The 19,296-nt window shown below is 42.2% G+C and overlaps 1 protein-coding gene across 2 annotated transcripts in view; it reads right to left on the bottom strand.

Annotated features, from left to right (window-relative positions):
• WASHC1 (WASH complex subunit 1) overlaps positions 1-19,296 on the bottom strand; it is a 68,101-nt gene that overhangs the window by 5,190 nt on the left and 43,615 nt on the right. For both annotated transcript variants that reach the window (XM_034402722.3, XM_034402721.3), the window contains exons 3-9: positions 14,548-14,659; positions 13,316-13,462; positions 9,430-9,566; positions 6,313-6,448; positions 4,856-5,060; positions 2,091-2,249; positions 291-449 (exon numbers count right to left, since the gene is read on the bottom strand). In XM_034402722.3, coding sequence (XP_034258613.1) covers positions 291-449; positions 2,091-2,249; positions 4,856-5,060; positions 6,313-6,448; positions 9,430-9,566; positions 13,316-13,462; positions 14,548-14,659 — 1,055 coding nt within the window. The remainder of the gene's footprint in view (positions 1-290; positions 450-2,090; positions 2,250-4,855; positions 5,061-6,312; positions 6,449-9,429; positions 9,567-13,315; positions 13,463-14,547; positions 14,660-19,296) is intronic.

The following is a 19,296-nucleotide window of genomic DNA, read 5'->3' as shown; positions in this document are numbered from 1 at the left end:
ACCACAACCCTCAAGGTCTTGTCCACACTCTGGCATCCATCATCTCTGATTGAGAAAAGAACTGAAGGGAATTAGGGTCCAACAACGCCTTGAAGGCCACAAATTACTCTGCCATACAGTAATGTATTCTAACAGTGAAAAATACATGATGTAATGCATAATATTAACTAGCACTTAGATGTCTGATAGATATTGATATAGATATTCAATGTTTGATTCACCCTGAGGCCGTAAAGCATGCAGTCAGATCTAAGTACAGGAAGTGGCCTAGGGTGGAAGGATAGAGGTACCTTGCTCCTTCTCCTTCTGCTTTTTCTTTTCTAGTTTCCTCTCTTTGACACTACGGAGATTGGCTTTCCCAATGCCACCAGCTTGGCGGATGGATTCCAGAAGAGTGGCCCGGCCATTTGATGGGTTCACAACTTCCTTTGGTGCTCCTTGAACAGCAGCTGTAGAAAAGTAAATTCATTGCAATGCCCTTAGGTGCTGATGGCTACAGACAGAAAATCTCTTTCCTCCACCCCCACCCCCACAAAAAAGATCTGTTGTTTTGTATTAAGAGCTTTATAGTTTGATTCTGTGAGACTCATCTTTTTATCAAGCCGTTGTCTATTTTCTCAAGATTTTTTGTTGTTGAGTATTTTAGTTGGTTTCTAATGCATGCTTTGGAAAAATGGGATTTTCCACACAAAATATAAAGTTCACTAATACTAATGTTCCTATGTCGGAAGCACCAAAGTGCTTCCATGGTGAAAGGATTTGCTGGTGACATCACCGTTGCCCAGGGGACACCTGGTTGGGGGCTCCTGTCATGTCCACATGAGGTTGCCCACTGAAGTGGTACCCATTTATCTACTTGCGTCATCCACTTTCAATCTGCTGGTTTGGCAGGAGCTGGAACATGTGACGGGAGCTCACCCTGTCCTGCAGCAGCAACAGGTCTTGAACGCAAGCTTGCTGATTGCCAGCCCAGCTGACAATCTAACTTCTGAACCATCCCACCCCACCATAATGTTCACTACTGAGACAGGATAATTCTCTTAATGCTATGTTCTCCATGTTAGTGTCCTCTTTGGGACCTTCAGCTTTTCATAATTAATAGCCAACATAATTATTAGCAATTGTTCCTGGGGATGTAGGATCTTATAAACAACATTTGGAAGTCGTATAAGTTTTGGGAAGGTTAAACTAATGCTTATTAGCTCTGATAGCAGAATGGAACTTGCATATATATATATTTTATTGAAATTTATTATAGTACAATACAATACAATACAGTCAGACAGTGTTATTTTTCTACACAGGTTAGATTGATTCTTCCTTTATGTTTCATAGTTCCAAATTCCTATATATATATTAAGATTTGTATTAACTTTCATCTATTCTTTGGTTATCAATCCACCTGTACCAATCATCCCACACTGTATAATATTCTGAATCCTCTTTTTCGTTTAGTTCTAACGTTAATTTGTTCATGTCTTGCATATTCTTATGCCTTAGGTGTCTCCAGCCTATCAAGTATCAGATGGAAACACAAAGAGACACTTATATACCTTGTGGGTTTTTTTTTAGCTAGCCTCAGCTGGCTATTCAGAAAGAGAAGCTACTTTAGAGGGAATCTGATCTGTTGCAGAAATTTCTACCTTTTTAGTGCTGTTTCCAGGAAAGTGATGCTACCTGACTTTCACTTCCACTAACAAAATCTGATATAATGTGCTGGCTAATTAGGGGTTAGCCAGGAATCAAAAAGCTACTGGTTTGAATCTCAGTCTTTCACACATCTCCACTTTTTTTCCATTCACAATATAATAGGAAAGGAGTATCAGTGATTTCTCTTATAGAATGATTGTAAATATAGTCAACTAGATCTATCATGTATCTGCAGCATTTTGAACATTTGGAATGTAGTAACTGTGTTCCAGTTACCGATAATCCCTTCAAAGCTAATGAACAAAATCACACAGCCAGTTCTTCTATTTTCCAGGGCGTGTTGTCTTCACCGGGATAAATATATTGCATATGATAGCTGGCTGCTATCTGAATAGTAACATTAAGTGAGTGGTTTCCCAGATTTAATCCTCCAGTCTTACCAGATGGCATGGCATTGTTTCTGTCTTCTCTCATTTGAGATTCAGAAGGGGGTGGTGCTTGTGGAAGAGGAGGGGGAGGTGGGATATGAACAGGAATTTCAGAGGGAGGGGGAGGAGGAGGAGGAGGGGGAGGAGGGGGAGGTCCCCCCTCTTGAAGATCTAAAACAATAGAGAAGGGACATAAATTAGTATTCACAAATACTGTGGAAATGCTTTGTTGATCTCTAGCTATCTGCTCGACCGGTTTTAAAAGTTTCCGTTTCTCGAGTTTCAAAACTGCATTATTTCAGATTTGTACCTTCATGCTTTTGGAGGAGATGTACCCTTTTGCGCATCAAACAATGAAGAGAGTAGCACTGGGTGGTTAATCACCACGGGGCTTATTGGCCCTTTCCTGAAGAAGTTTATACATTGTGCCAAACTACCACGAGTTTGATTTGCCTTAATGTGAAGCGCAACTCTAGGCAGCCTGGACTGTAAATCAGTTTATTGCCTAAGTGAATTTATAGGCCAGAAATGCTGCAAAAACACCAACATCCTTGAAAGAGCAGAAAATCAACTAACTAAGAAGCGACACAACACAGCCCGGGGGCCCTTTGAGGCTGTTGAGTTCAACCCCATGCTCGGTACAGAAATCCAGATTAAAGCATTTGTACTAGATGGCTGACCAGCTTCTGCTTCAACACGTTCAGTTAACCGTCTCCCTCAATAACTGGTTCCGCTGTCAGACTTACTTCTTATGATTAGGTAGCTTTTTCCAAGCATTCAGCTAAAACTGCCTTCCTGTCATTTTAAGATTATTATTTTCTGTCTTGTAGGATGATAGATAGTGACTATTTTTTCTCTGCAACACCCCCTTCAGATACTCAAGTTGTCTCTATTTGGAGCTAAACAATCCATCTCAATCTTTTGGGGAGGCTTGGTTTTCAGAGTTAAAACCTGTTGCTTTATCAGTTTGGGGAAAAGTTTGAATCCTGAAAGACTGGAGCTCTGAACTCGAGGTAGCATTCAAAGTGCCAGATGACCAAAGCATACTGGAGTAGAACTATTACTTTCTTTGATTTGGAGAGTGAACTACTATTATTACAACCAATAACTATGTTTTCTTTTCTTTCTTTCTTTTTTTTGGCAGCAACATCAAACTACAGACACACTGATTCAAATCAAGGAAATGACTTGGCTCTTCCATAAGCAAATAGTTTTATTGGAGGTTTATTGTCTGTCAGCTGGATGAATCTCACTGCTTTCTAAACTTCAATAATTACTGTCATCTCCATACTACTATTTGCTGATGTTCACAAGGAGCATAAAAGAAGGCGAGAGATACCTAGGGTCTTATTCTCTAAGCTAGCGTCAAGAAAGCCATGAAACATAGACTTAAAACAGATTAATAGTTTTCCAATATCCTAGATCAGGGATGGGGAACTATGGCCACCTTATGACTTGTGGACCTCAACTCCCAGAATTCCTGAGCCAGCTAGCAGTTGGAACAGTGGTGGGATGCCGCTGGTTTAACAACTGGTTTGGTGATTGCGCGCGTGTGCAGTTTTACAAATACTAACCTTCTGGGTTACCACTTGGGAGTAACACCGCTGAGGTGCAGCAATCCACTTTGCCGCGCCAATCAACTGAGAAGATAAAGGTAAGCAAAGCGCAGGGGCGGGGGGCGGGTTGACCTGATCGTCGGAGTGAACCGGTTTGCTCTCAGCTGATCCTCAGAGCTACCGGTACGCCTGAACCGGTTCGAACCGGTAGAATCCCACCCCTGGAGTTGAAGTCCACAAGTAATAAAAGTGCAGAAATGGGCAGATTAACGCTTATCGTTAAGGACAGAGAAGATACTGAATATTTTCTGACGTGGAGCGAAAACAGCCTTTCCCACTCCCTCGGAGGCCCTCAGGAGGCCTGAAAGGGCCCATTTCCCAACTCCCGGTGGGACAGGAAGTGACATTTTTTGCTGCCCTCAGCCTCCAGAGCCTCTCTAGGAGTCTCTAGGAGCCTCTCTAGGAGTCCCTAGGAGCCTCTCTAGGAGTCTCTAGGAGCCTCTCTAGGAGTCTCTGGAGGCTGGGGACAGCAAAAAATGTCACTTCCTGTCCCACCGGGAGTTGGGAAATGGGCCCTTTGAGGCCTCTGGAGGGCCTCTGAGGGAGTGGGAAAGGCTGTTTTCGCTCTCCGCAGATGCATAGAGAGGATCTGGAGCCAGGTAAGAAAGAAAAACGGGCTCCCCCTCCCAGGCCTTCTGGAGGCAGGAAACAGCCTGTTTCCCTACTTCTGGTGGGTCCAGAAGGCCCGAAAATCAGCTGGCCAGCATGCGCATGGGCACCAGTGGGCTGGAGTGCCCACTGATATGGCTACGCGTGCCACCTGTGGCACACGTGTCATAGGTTTGCCATCACGGCTCTAAGATCATCCTAAGCCAAGCCACTAGAATATAAACTGAGAGCAAATCTCACTCTTTATTAGCACTGATGATGTTACCTAGTTTGGGTAATGAAACGTCTGCAAGAAAACAACCAAACTCAAAGAGCCCCAAGGATCTCTTGATTCTTATATGAAGGTTGTTTTTAGGTGCAAATGGACGTAACAAGTGCTTGTTTCCTGGAGACTTACTGAGCCTCCTTGAGTAGAGCATTCAGATGGGATGAAGGCAAAGAGTCAGGGCAAGTGAGACGTCTGCGGAACTTGGCAGAACTGCCTCATGTGTCCATTTGCTCCCACCCAGCTCTGCTTATTTTCTAGTGTGCCCTTTTAGGAGGACTTAGTACCTTGTCGGTAGACCTCTGCGGGTTCTGTGCTGAAGGTGGGCAGCTCAGGTAGAGCAACCCCAGGAGCAGATGGTGCGATGCCAGGGCCAAGGTCAGCACTGTACATGAGGTCTGCGGCAATGCCAGGCAAGTCAGGCAGATAGGATGGCACATCTATCTCGGGTACCTGCCCTAGGTCTGGCACATAGAAGTAATTTTCAGCCACCTGAAAAATAGGCACAAAATTAGAAACACCCAGAAAACACTTTCTGAACTCTTCTGCTTCCACAATTAGGGTTTTCTTGGGGAAAAAAACCCAAAACTTTACAAAACTTTGTAAAAGTTTTAAATGTGTATGCTAGCTAGAACTCTTATTGTTTTAAGAGCCTGGTGGCGCAGTGGACTAAGTGCTGTTAAAGTAGCACTTAGTTGCCAGCTGCCTGCAATTACTGCAAGTTCAAATCTCACCAGGCTCAAGGTTGACTCAGCCTTCCATCCTTTCGAGGTAGGTAAAATGAGGACCTGGATTGTGGGGGCAATAAGCTGACTTTGTATATATATATAAAAAAAAGAACACCGCTTGGGAGGCCCGAAAGCCCTACTAAGCAGGTATATACAAAAGTATGAAGGCTATTGCTTAACGCATTGTAAGCCGCCCTGAGTCTCCGGAGAAGGGTGGCATATAAATCGAACTAATAAATAAATAAAATAAATAAATATTGTACAGGTAGTCCTCAAGTTACCACTATTCAAAACTATAACGGCATGGAAAAAAGTGACTTACAGCCAACCCTTGCACTTATGACTATTGCAGCATCCCCATGGTCAGGGGATTAAAATTTGGGAGCTTGGTAACCAGCATGTATTTACGATGATTGCAGCATTCTGGGCTCATGGGATCATCATTTGCGACCTTCCTAACTAGCTTCTGACGAGCAAGGTCAAGGGGGGGGGGAGCCAAATCCGTTTAATTTCCATGTGGTTCACTTAACAACTGCAACGATTCACTTAACAACCATAGCAAAAAGGTTGTAAAATCAGGCACGACTCACTGAAGAACCATCTTGCTTAGCAATGGAAATTTTGGTCCCAATTGTGCTAGTAGGTTGAAGACTACCATACCTATACATTTGTACCTCAGGATTGGAATGAGGGGCCCTCGGTGCCCTCTGAGTTTGGTTGTTTTCTTGAAGATATTTCCCTACCCTCAGCACTGATGATGTTACCTAGTTTGGCAAGAAAACAACCAAGCTCTTAGAGCACCGAGGACTCCTCACTACTGTACCTGTAATCCCAGTATGCTCAGAGGATACTCCTACTCTGAAATCAAAAGTAGGCTTATTGCAAATCATATGGGCTATTGGGAAAAAAAAAAGTGAGTGTTTTGCCAAGATAAGTTCACCATCAATTCCTGGGGATTTAGCAAGAGAGAAGCACGGGAATTTTTCTTCTCCTCCCATCCTGCTTAAGTAGCTCACCAGCTGATCAATTTGCCCCCTCTTGGTGATAGAGAGGGGGGCATCAAAAAGCTTTTCTTCTCTCTCTGTCTCCAGAGCCACATGGGTTTTGGTTACTGCGCCAGCCAAAGGATCGAGAAAGACGTATTTCTTATACCTGGGGAAGAACAAAAGAAGGAAAAGACAATTTCATTTATTTACTGCAAAGAGAACAAAGCAAAGACGCTTAGGCAGCGAGAATGTATTTTCCTCCATTATCAGGGTTTACCATCCTTTTTAGCCTACTAAAAAGCAGAGACATCATCCTGCCAACAAAAGTGCGTATAGTCAAGGCTATGGTTTTCCCAGTTGCAATGTATGGCTGTGAAAATTGGACCATAAGAAAAACTGAGCGCTAAAGAATTGAGGCTTTTGAACTCTGGTGTTGGAGAAGACTCCTGCGAGTCCCTTGGACTGCAAGGCCATCAAACCGGTCAGTCCTGGAGGAGATCAACCCTGACTGCACTTTAGAAGGCCAGATCCTGAAGATGAAACTCAAATACTTTGGCCACCTAATGAGAAGGAAGGACTCACTGGAGAAGAGCCTCTGGAAAAGATTGAGGGCAAAAGAAGAATGGAACAACAGAGAACGAGGTGGCTGGGTGGAGTCACCGAAGCAGTCGGTGTGAGCTTAAATGGATGGGGGATGGTAGAGGACAGGAAGGCCTGGAGGAACGTTGTCCATGGGGTCACGATGGGTCGGACACGACTTAGCAACTAACAACAACAACCATCCTTTTTACAGGCATTCCAGTGAAATACAATGCTGGAATAACTTTCTGCCCACTGAGATTTCCATGCACCAAACAGAGACCGTCTCAACCCAAGTCTGCCTCCCACCACAATTGATCATGGGGGCTCTTTTAACCATAAAAACATGGGAGGAATCCAAAGAATTAAAAAAAAAACCTGCAAAGGCAGACTTCTCAATGCTTGTTCTATGAGGGTTTTGGGGTTTTTTTTTTTACACTTACTTTGCTCGCGTGTTTTGAGACTGTCATACGCACTTTAATAAAGAAAAACTGAAGTTGACAGTTTATCCAAGGGACCAAGGCAGAGGCACAAGCCTAAAATCGAGTTCACATTTAATTAGTTATATCACCGGGGTTCGTAGAGAAGGGGGCAAAAGCAATATTTTGAGAACGCTACAAAATTAAAGAGGGATTTGCAAGAGAGGGAATAAACTTATCAACCTGTCAGTTTCCCTCCACTTAATGTAATCAGTCCTGCATCAGCTCTGACTTGTCTCCTTTTCTGCAACCTAAGATTGTATCACTTCCTCCTGTGCATCTATTATTTTATAAAGATGACTTTGTTTAATAATAACTAAAATAGTCACAGGAAAGTGCAATAAAAAGAAGGAATGGAGCGGGAGAAAAAGATGGACAAAGCCGAGAAGCATCAACAGGATTTAAGGCTTACGCTGAGAAGTAGGGATGAGGACTGGAAACTTGGCTTCAAAATGGTAGAGTTAAAGCAGAGAAAGACTGGCAGATGCTTTAAAACACAGGTGTCAAACTCACGTTGTCACAGCATCATGTGACGTATCAGGACTTTTTCACCCTTTGCTAAACCGGATATGGGTGTGGCCAGCATGTGACGCATCCGGCCCACGGGCTGGGAGTTTGACACCCCTGCTTTAAGACAATACCACCACACCTATTTGGTCACTCAAGGCTATAATTAAAAACAAGCAGCAGCATCAAAAATGGGCTCAGGACCACATTCCTAGGACAGTCTTACCCTTTTATCAGTTGAGGGGTGTTCTTGAGGCTATTTCTTATTTTAGGCCCACTAATCCTATGTGAAGGCTTAAGGCAGGTAGTCCTCATCTTATGACCACAGTTGAGCCCAAAATACTCTGTCGCTAAGTGAGATCGTTAAGTGAGATTTGTCCCATTTTACGACCATTCTTGCCAGAGTGGTTAAGTGAATCGCTGCAGTTGTTAAGTTAATAATGCGGTTGTTAAGTGAACCTGGCTTCCCCATTGACTTTGTTCATCAGAAGGTCGCAAAAAGGGGATTGCAGGACCCCGGGGCCCTGCAACTGTCATAAATAGGAACCAGTTGCCAAACGTCCAAATGTTGATCCCACGGGGGATGCAGCGTCGGTCATAAATGTGAAAAACGGTCATAAGTCACTTTTTTTCAGTGCAGTTGTAACTTCGAATGGCCACTAAATTGAGGACTATCTATATTTGCTTAATTTATTGCAGAAACCTTTGGGTGGTACAATCCAGGAAACTTTGGGGAAGAAACCTGAGTAGGTGGCTCGGTGGAACTCAAGATACTGGGCTTATCGATCAGAAAGGTTGGCAGTTCGGCGGTTCGAATCCCTAGTACAGGTCTCCTCCGTGAGTAGGGGGTTGGACTAGATTTTATTTATTTATTTTTATTTATTTTATTTGATTTCTATACCGCCCTACTCCCGAAGGACTCAGGGCGGTGCACAGCCAAACAATAAAATACATACATACAAAATTTAAAAGTGGAATTAAAATCAAATTAAATAGTTTTGGCCCAGACAAATTAAAACCCCAATCAATTTAAAACCAATTTTAAAATTTGAATATATAAAATACTAAAAAATATTAAAAATTAAAAATCTTTTATAAAAGAGGGAGAAAATTAGGCCAGGCCCGCCTGGTGAAATAAAAAGGTCTTTAAAGCGCGGCGGAAGGTGCGCAGATCCGGGAACCTCCGTATCTCCGGGGGGAGCTCGTTCCAGATAGTAGGTGTCCCCACAGAGAAGGCTCTCCCCCTGGGGGCCGCCAGTCGGCATTGTTTGGCCAACGGCACCCGGAGGAGCCCCTCTCTATGGGAGCGTACCGGCCGGTGGGAGGCTATTGGTGGTAGTAGGCGGTCCCGCAAGTACCCAGGTCCTGAGCCATGGAGCGCTTTAAAGGTGGTAACCAAAACCTCCAAGGTCCCTTCCAACTCTGTTACTGTTACAAACGGATCTGGCAGTCACGTTCGGCCTATGGATTCCCAGCCCCGTAAGGATCTTTTCCCTGTTAAGGGAAGAGGAAGGCCAGTGGCAGTTTTTGGATCCCCAGAAAGGAAACGTGGTCCAGAGAAGCAACTACAGGGAAGACTTACAGGTTCTCTGTAGTGTTGAAGAGCAACAGGGAGCTGAGGGAGCTAATGTTTCTGGGAAGACTGCCCAGGCCTTCTTCTGCATCATCTTCATGATGGACTCTGGTGGTAACTGAAACCGGGAAGTACTTCAACTTCTCCTACAAAATTCAAGCAAAACATAGCTGTCAATATCCCAGCAGTCCTTTACTTTGTTCGATTCTTTAAATTAGGCATTTAGAAAAACCTTAAGCTACCAATGCCTCTCAGACTCGGCAGCCCTGTTTCTTTCAATGCCCTTCGGTTTTCCAGCCTCTCTTTCCTGCTGGCAGTTCTCACCTGTAGGATGGGAAAAGGTCAGTGTAATGACATCTCATGGCTTTGTTGCAATATCAAACCTATTCAGTGAGAGGGATACAAAAAGCAGCACATACGGCAGGCAAATCTCTTAATCAGTCCAACCTGAACCGTAGGTTAGAATTCAGGCAACTAATTCCTGCCGTTGTGGTTCTGGTTTCCATGAGTTACTGGAAATCAGTTCACTGCAATCTAACTTTTGCCCCTTACTACAAACTATCCAATCGTTGTATTCCCTTTCCCAAATTGACTGCTTTGGCCTTACCTCGCACCCCATACTGACTGTTATATTGTTATATTGACTGTTACCCTATGACTATCATTAAGTGTTGTACCTTATGATTCTTGACGAATGTAGCTTTTCTTTTATGTACACCGAGAAAATATGCACCAAGACAAATTCCTTGTGTGTCCAATCACACTTGGCCAATAAAGAATTCTGTTCTGTTCTGTTCTGTTCTGTTCTGTTCTGTTCTATTTCTCCGTCTAGCTTGAACCGGGTATTTTAGAAAGCCTGAAGTCCTAGAGCAGGGGTGTCAAACTCGTGGCATCACGTTGTCGTCATGTGACGTATCAGGACTTCCCCCCCCTTTGCTAAACCGGGGATGGGTGTAGTTAGGGGGGTGTAGGGGTGTTAGGGGTGTAGTGAGTTTGACACCCCTGTCCTAGAGAGTAACTATCAAATGTAAACAATATTGAGATGAATAGATTAATATCAAAATAAAACAAATCTTAACATATTTGCAAGAGGTTTAAGTATTTTCATGAAGTATTTTCAAAGGGTTTTGTGGTCTGGGGACATGTAAATCTCTAAAACTCTTGTTATGTTAATAGGAGTGATCTCGACAGAGACCTTCCGATGGGTTAAAAAGAAAATCACAAAAAAATATAGTAACTGCATGTAACAGCTTGTAGCATACAGAGGATGCTTTTACTTATTTTTGCCTAATATGCAGGAGGAAAAAATGCTAACAGTAAAAAACTGCAAATTGCCCAGCATTAATTCTTCGAGTTATATTTTTCTGATGCGGGCCTTAAAAATGCACTTTTTTTTTTCTGATGTAAGCTCTCCTTTTAGACATAATTGCTGCACTGTACAGCATACAACTTCCAGTAGCCAACTTTATTTCCATATGTGTAGTTTCAGCAGATTTTCAAGGAAGGAAGATTAATCTTAGCTGATTTTTCTCCACTGCAGTCAGACGGGGGGAGGGGGGGGAGTCAAAATCTGCTTCTAGGGAACGGTTTCCAACTTTAGCAGTTTTAAGATGAGTGGACTTCGACTTTCAGAATTCTCCAGCAAGCATGCTGGGAATTCTGAGACTTGAAGTCCACATATCTTCAAGTTGTCAAGGCTGAGAAACTCTATTGTAGACAAAAGGACAGTATGTTTGATCAACGTGTGGGTCAAGTTTCAAGTAGAAGAAGGAGGAAGAATCTATTTTTGGTGGACTCTAAAGTTCTCTTCATATCCTGTACATTAGTGCACTGAGTTCTGAGGCTAGGCTGAAATATTCATGCTACTTTCCCCGTGACTGATTTCGCTTCCATTAAACTACAGAAAAATACAAAGCGCTGAATTATTCAGCAGAAGCTTATTTTGGGGGGTTTTGAGAAAGAAACAAGAGTGTGAGCCTGAAGCAGCTTCACTGGCCCTTGTCTGGTAGGACAGCTTTTCCTTCTGCATTAGGATCCAGATGTATATATCAGTGGTATCCCAAGACATTAACATCATAAAATAAATTCTCTGAGGGATGGAACATGTCCTTGGCTAGGAGAGTTGTTGAAAAGAAAACAAAAATCTCTACAGTATTAGTATTGCTCTTCCTTTTTGTTGGTTATCCTACACAGCCACGAGAGACTCCTAAATATTGGAAAAACTGCCAGCTTAATTTTAACTCATCTGCTCAGAAGAATGCACTCAGGGCTTATGCACACGGAGTCCAAACCAGGAACTACAATTTTATTTGTGGAAGTTCAGTGACTGGAACAAAGACTGTACAAAAACGAAGCACTAATTCAGAGCCGCCAATAACTAGAGATGCACAAAACAAAACCGCAAACAACTTCCTGCTGTGGAAGATTTATTTCTGGAAAACTGCTTGATCACCCCCAAGAATTACTAGATCAGCAAGGTCAAGAGGAAAAACGGAATGTTCCAAAATTTCCCCAAACATTTTACACACTCATTAATAAATATTGAAGGAATCTTAAGTTGTTCTGCCCCAGCTCTGGATCCTAAGGAGTGTGACACACACCAAGCTCCAAAAACTCAGTTTATTACAAATAGACCCCTTTCAAAATGCAGGCTTTCATTGCAAATGTCCTTATCAGCCTGTTATAAAGTACAAAGAATAAACAAAGTCCGACAAAGATTGGCAACCAGCCCAGAAACCAAGATGTGATAAGAAACTCACTCTCCAAAATGCTCTGCGTAATAATTAAACGTTATTTCCAGCAACAATTGCTAACTGCGTGCGACTTAAATAGGCTAAGGGAGTGGCCAATTAGCCCCAAGCCTTACTCTCAAGAAGACCTCCTCCTCCTGAGTAGCCATTCCTGCCTTTTGGCAGCCCTGCGTGTTCGAGCATTGAGGAGAGGCTCCTCCACTTCACTCTCTGCACTTGAAGGAGCCTCTGGAGGTTCTGAAGGCCCTGGCTGAGTCTCTGCCTCTGGCACCACATCCTCTTCAGCCTCCTTGCTGTCCGACGCGACCGCTGGCTGCACACGCTGCTGGCGCGACACCCCACCAGCCTCCTCCTCGTTGGGATCAGCCACAAGCCGTGCAGGCTGCTGGCGGGCCACAACGTAAGTTTTCTAAAAATACAGCCTGAAAAGACCCTAGACTACAGGCAGGAAAGAGCAGGCAATAGCCAAGGGAAATGGGAACTTCTCCTTTCTCTACTCATATAGACATTGACTAGTTCAGAAAACATAATTCAGGGATGCAATTTATCCCACACCTCCTAACTACACAATCAGTGAACACAGAGACTGTTTGTGTGTGCAATATACAAACAAAAGTTTAATTATAAGAGCCCTGGGGGCGCAGTGGTCAGAATGCAGTTGTCAGTTTAACCCTGACGGCAGTATTGCAGGCTGACTCTGCCCACAGTCTGGAGTTTGATCCTGATCAGCTCAAAGTTAATTCAACCTTCCATCCTTCCGAGGTCGGTAAAATGGGGATCCAGATTGTTGGGGGCAATAGGCTGACTCTAGACAGTGCAGAGAGTGCTGTAAAGCGATATGTAAGTCTAAGTGCTCTTGCTATTATTTACTTATTTATGCATGTGACTGAACACTTTATAAGCATAAAAATGCAAGCTCACTGCTAGGGAGTCATTTTTAAAATAGTTTTATAGAATCCTTTTGGGGCTACAGAATAGTCCAAGCAGATTCTTATGTAAAGGTTTTTTCCCCCTTCTAATCCACGCTATACTTTTGCTGCCTGGGACCTCCTCAGGCAATTCCTGTCCTGCCGCTCTCAAAAACCCAAAGCAAAGAGAAGCCTCTTGAGTAAAGAAATTTAATTATGTGTCCTCTGACTCCTTACCTGTAAGGACTTCTCATCCAAGGGTCTGTGCTTGCTCTGAATCTTGTGCCTCGGTTGTTTCTGTGCCTCTGAATCCTGAGCGCCAGTGAAAATGGAAGCATATTCTTGCAGCCGTTCTGGGGCAGGGTATTTGGAACTGGAAAACACCTAGGAGGAAAAAAAAAATGTACGGAGAGAGAATTGAAGCATAGAAAGTAGGTTGCCAGAACATAATCAAGACAGCCGGGTGGTTTTTAACAGAAAAAGAAACATACGTCGTTAACGTGCTAATACAGAAGTAGGAACTATGAATGAACTATCTCAGAATTTAATTCCTTACCTACAAAATAATCTACAAGACTCTGATACAGGTAGTCCTCGACTTAAGACCACAATTGAGCCCAAAATTTCCATTGTCTACATAAGACAGTTTTTAACGGAGTTCTGGCCCCATTTGAATGACTTTTTTGCCACGGTTACGTGACCCACTGCAGTTGTTAAGTGAAGCGAAACTGGCTTCCCCCATTGACTTTGCTTGTCGGAAACCAGTTGGGAAGGTTACAAATGATGATCACATTACCCCGGACAGGGCAGCTGTCATAAATGCATGCCAGTCGCCAAATGCCTGAATTTTGATCATGTGACCATGGGGTATGCTGCAACAGTTGTGTGTGAAAAACAGTCATAAGTCATTTTTTCAGTGCTGTTATAACTTCAAACGGTCACTAAACAAATAGTTGTAAATTGAGGACTATCTGTATATGGCAAATGCAAACCCATAAACATAAGTATTAATATGGATGAGTTACAACTGGGGGAAACTATGATGCTAGCTAGAGTAGTAGGATTCAGTTCCAGGTTCTGTCTCGAGTTACTACCAGTTTGTTAACTGCACTGAACAAGCCAGTCTCTGCCTTAACATTCCAGAAATTTGCATTCTGGATGCTTATAAGGATGTTTAAAAAATACTGCTGAAAGACAAAGAGGTTTTGGAATATAATAAAACAGAGGAAATAAACAGGCTTGCTACCTGATCCCCAAACTAGATCCTGGCTGTTACAGAAGGCAACAGATTAGAGTACTTTCTTTCCTTAATAATTAAGATACTGCAACCACTTTGTATTTTGCATTTAAAAAAAAAACTTTCATTCATGCAATTGTGGACTGTGTGACTGCTCTTACAGGCAGCTTGGCCTTTTACGGTTAATGGAAGCCACACCATTCAAAAGAACCATTGCAATTGATATCCAAACCTTTATAGCCTTCTTGCTGCCCTTTATCTTCTCAATTTTGGCTTGGGCAAGGGTGACCCTCTCATTGATTGCTCGCAGCTGTGCCCGGCTGGTTTCCACTTGTTGGGAGATCCTAAGAATCAATCAATCAGTCAGTCAGTCAATCAGTTTGCAGCAGCATTTAACAAATGGGCAATGAGAAAGAGTTCACTGGTTGGTATATAGATTAAGTAAAGCAATCTATTTCCAATAAAATAGCTATCATTTAAAGACCATCAATTCCAAGACAAAGGTGGTCATAATTTTGTCAACAAGCCCACCAAATAGCAGCAGCATTTGAGGTTATATACCATCTCATAGCATTTTTACAGCACTCTCTGGGCGGTTTATAACGTAGATGCATTATTTGCATACTTCCCCCAACAATCTGGGTGCTCATTTTACTGACCTCGGAAGGATGGAAGTCAACCTTAAACCCCGCCAGGATTGAACTCCAGGCAGTGAGCAGAGTTAGCCTGCAATACTGCACTTTAATCTGTGCCACCAGGGCTGAGAAACAACAGTAATGATAATACAGTAATAATAACAAAAGGAATCCATGTAGCCCTACACATCTTGAGGATACCATATTAGGATAAGATATGTTATTATTCTACATCTGTTTGCCACATAGGGTCAATTTGGATCTTAAACACTCTCAACCTGTTTGGATTCCCACATTATTTCATGTTTCATAGACTGTGTTGACTAACACAGTGAGGCAAAACAACAACAACAACCCCCCACTCTTCAGGAATGACCCAAAGGTGCTTTTTTCAAGAGGCAACTGGACTTTCTGGTTTTTCTTTGAAGACGTTTCATTTCTCATCCAAGAAGTTTCTTCAGCTCTGAAAGACGAGGTTCTGGAGAGATGAAGAAGCTTCTTGGATGAGAAGCAAAACGTCTTGAAAGAAAAACCAGAAAGTCCAGTTGCCGCTTGAAAAAAGCACCTTTGGGACAACCATGACCTGGATGACTGAGAATCTCCAGGGACCTTCAGGAATGAGCGTTCAGATTTGAGAGGAAAAAAAATAGGTTTCTGAGGCTACTCGTAATAATGCTTCAGAAGCCCCAGTAAATGTAGCAACCTGGCTTCAAGCAGGGAAGAGTTGGTTGAGTAACATCATGCCAGTGTTTTAGTTGCTGTCAGAACTCTGGGTCCAATTTAAGGTGTTGGTTTTAATCACTGTGCCAATATTGAAATCTTCAGGCAGTTCCCTTGCTGATCTAATCTCTTGTGTATTTTATGGTTTTTAAATTTTAATTAGTTTTCATTTTAATTTTTCAACACTTTTATTACATATTTCTTCTAGGTAAGGTAAGGAAAGCTCTAACTTAGTCTTCCCTATGTGCTCATCTCAAGAGGAATTGCAGTAAGTTTCCATTCCTCAAGAAGCAGGGGTATCAGACCTACCCAGTAGAAAGCCTTGTCCACCTATTTTCCTTTTATTATATGGTTAAAACCACTATGAGAACAGAACAGAACAGAACAGAACAGAACAGAACAGAACAGAACAGAACAGAACTAGAATAGAATAACTGAATAGAATGAAATAGGAATAGAATAGAATAGAATAGAATAGAATAGAATAGAATAGAATTCTTTATTGGCCAAGTGTGATTGGACACACAAGGAATTTGTCTTAGGTATATATGCTCTCATTGTACATAAGGAGAATAAAATACATTCATCAAGAATAAAAAGATACAACACTTAGTGATAGTCAAGGTTACTAATAAGCTATCCAATCGTACTAGGATACAAATAAAAACAATATAATTGAAAGATACAAGCAACATGGTTATAGTAGTAAGTGGGAAGAGGTAGATACTAGTAAGGAAGAGAAGAATAATAGTAATACAGTCTTAGTAAATTATTTGACAGTGTTGTGGGAATTAGCTGTTAAGCAGAGTGATGGCATTCAGGAAAAAACTGTCCTTGTGTCTAGTTGTTCTGGTGTGCAGTGCCCTATAACGTCGTTTTGAGGGTAGAAGTTGAAATAATTTATGTCCAGGATGTGAGGGGTCTGTAGATATTTTCACAGCCCTCTTTTTGACTCGTGCAATATAGAGGTCCTCAATGGAAGGCAGGTTGGTAGCAATTGTTTTTTCTGCAGTTCTAATTATCCTCTGAAGTCTGTGTCTGTCTTGTTGGGGTGCAGAGCCAAATCAGACAGTTATGGAGGTGCAGATGACAGACTCAATCATTCCTCTGTAGAACTGAATCAGCAGCTCTTTGGGCAGTTTGAGCTTTCTGAGTTGACGCAGAAAGTAAGTCTTTGGTGTAAAGCTGGATCCGGGTACCATTAAAACTTTTTTGGTACTGTTGGATGATTATTTGCTCCAACACTGGTTGTTTTTAAGGAGAGACTGGACAACAATTTGTCTGCAATGGAATGGGATTTCCTGCCTGGGCAGGGGGTTGACCTAGAAGACCACCAGGTTCCCTTCCAACTCTATTATTCTATTAGTCGTACTGTTGTTCTGTTGTAAAATACTTCAGGTCTTAAAAGTATAGCAGTATATAAACATCTGTATAAAACAATAGATAAATAAAATATGAAGTGATATACTAGGTATGATTGTCAAGTGACTAATATAGACGTGACTGGCCAAGGAAAATCTTTCAAAAAAGTAAATAATTATTATATCCAGAACAGAGAGCCAGTTTGGTGTAGGGCAGTGTTTCTCAACCTTGGTAGCTTGAAGATGGGTGGACTTCAACTCCCAGAATTCTGGGATTCTGGGAGTTGAAGTTCACTCATCTTCAAGCTTCCAAGGTTGAGAAACACTGGTGTAGGGGTTAAGGAACTGGGCCAGAAATCAGGAGACTGTGTTTTATTCCATTTTAGGCACAAAGTCAGCTGGGTGACCTTGGGCCAGTCATTCTCTCCCAGCTCTAGGAAGGAGGTAATGGCAAACCGCTTCCAAAATCTTGCCAAGAAATCTGCAGGGATAAATCCAGGCAGTTGTCAGGAGTCAATTTTGACTCAGAGACACAATCAATCAATAACCCAGAATAGTCATCACACACATGAAATGTCTCCAAAAAGAAACCATAAAAGCTCATTTACATATCTGAGCAGGTTTGTATGTAATATTCAACATATTGAATATTCAGCATATTGAATATGACTATGTAAATAATTTAACATCCTCTTTTTAACAAGAGAAATTTTCCTTGTTAAGCCGGCTAGAACATATGAAACCATCGTCTCTCCAAATAAAATCCAGCCTAAAGTACTAGCCGTACAAATGAAACCACGTCAACTTTTCCTAAGTTATTAAAGCTGAAGTTGGAAACAAAGAACCCTTATAATCCTTCACACGAAGCCAGTGAAAGAGTGATTGATATTTGCAGTAGGCAGATTAATGTCCTCCCCTTCCCCAATTTTGCAAAATAAATATATTGAGATTAAAGGACAGAAACAATGTGCCGGTGAAGGGGAACACCAATCATATTCACTGACACAGCCAGCCCTCTGTTGCAGAAAACCAGCATTTAGATCAGGCAGTCCTGATTCATTATTTTTCCAACTTCAAGGATTCTAGGCTGAACGTTGCTGTTACAACTTGGAGAGTAATTTACAGGATTGTCAGTATTTTATTTATTTATTAATCCAATTTACATGGTTGCCCATCAATCACGCTGAACTAAATAAAAACAAGGGATTCCTAAAGAATTCAAATAAAACTACATCAAGGCCTCAGCAAAACCAGATCTACCTAGCCATGCCAGAGCCCCATACTAACATCCTGACCCAGTCCTTGGGGGGGAAGAGCCAGATTTTCACAGCCTTCGAAAGGGCCAACAAAATAGGAGCTGCATATATTTGGGGAAAGAGCCTGATACATAGGGCAGGTGCCATGACAGAGAAGACTCGCTTCCTAGGGCCAACCAAGCGATATGGTTTTAATGACAGAACCTGGAACGTATCTTCTCTCCCAGATCTGGTAGGATGGGTGGAAAGATGGTCCCTCAAGCAACCTGGTGCCCTGTCCTGGGTCTTTCAAGTGACAAACAGCATCTTGAATTGTGCTGGGACACAGTGTAAGTCATGTGATCGTATTATGGATGTACCATGTGATACCTCATACTGCACACGCCAATTACATTCTGGACCAGCTGGAGCTTCTGAAAGCTCTTCAAGGTTAGTTCCAGTATTTTGAATAGTTTTTTTTTTATCTCCCTTTTATTTTTGGTCAACTCAAAGTAGTACTTAGTACAGTAATATAATATATACATATCTCCTATTTTCCCCACAACAACCTTATGAAGTAGGTTGGGCTAGCCCAGTCACTCAGCTGGCTTTAATGACTGAGGGTATGGCCTCCCAGTTAATAGTCCAGCATTTAGCTACTACACCATTACTGGCTCCCAATACAAAGATGATTTTTATCCACATGGTTGTTCCTAAGTGTTTAGGATCATAATTCGCATCACACTTAAGTTTTCAGGATCCTGGACAGAACTTACTTACTTACTTACTTACTTACTTACTTACTTACTTACTTACTTATTTATTTAGTCAAGCATATATAAGATAACAGGTAAAAGTATACACATAATTTGAATGCATGAAAAGAGTTAAGTAAAAAGGAGTATTAGGACGGGGATGGTAGGCACACTGGTGCACTTACGCATGCCCCTTAAACACCTCTTAGGAATGGGGTGAGGTCAACGGTAGACAGTTTAAGGTTAAAGTTTTGGGGGTTTGGGGAAGAAACCAC

Source organism: Pantherophis guttatus, chromosome 7, assembly GCF_059756535.1.
Source record: "Pantherophis guttatus breed Tessera chromosome 7, ASM5975653v1, whole genome shotgun sequence".
NCBI classification, from domain to species: domain Eukaryota; kingdom Metazoa; phylum Chordata; class Lepidosauria; order Squamata; family Colubridae; genus Pantherophis; species Pantherophis guttatus.
This window is presented reverse-complemented; position numbering and strand designations above follow the sequence as displayed.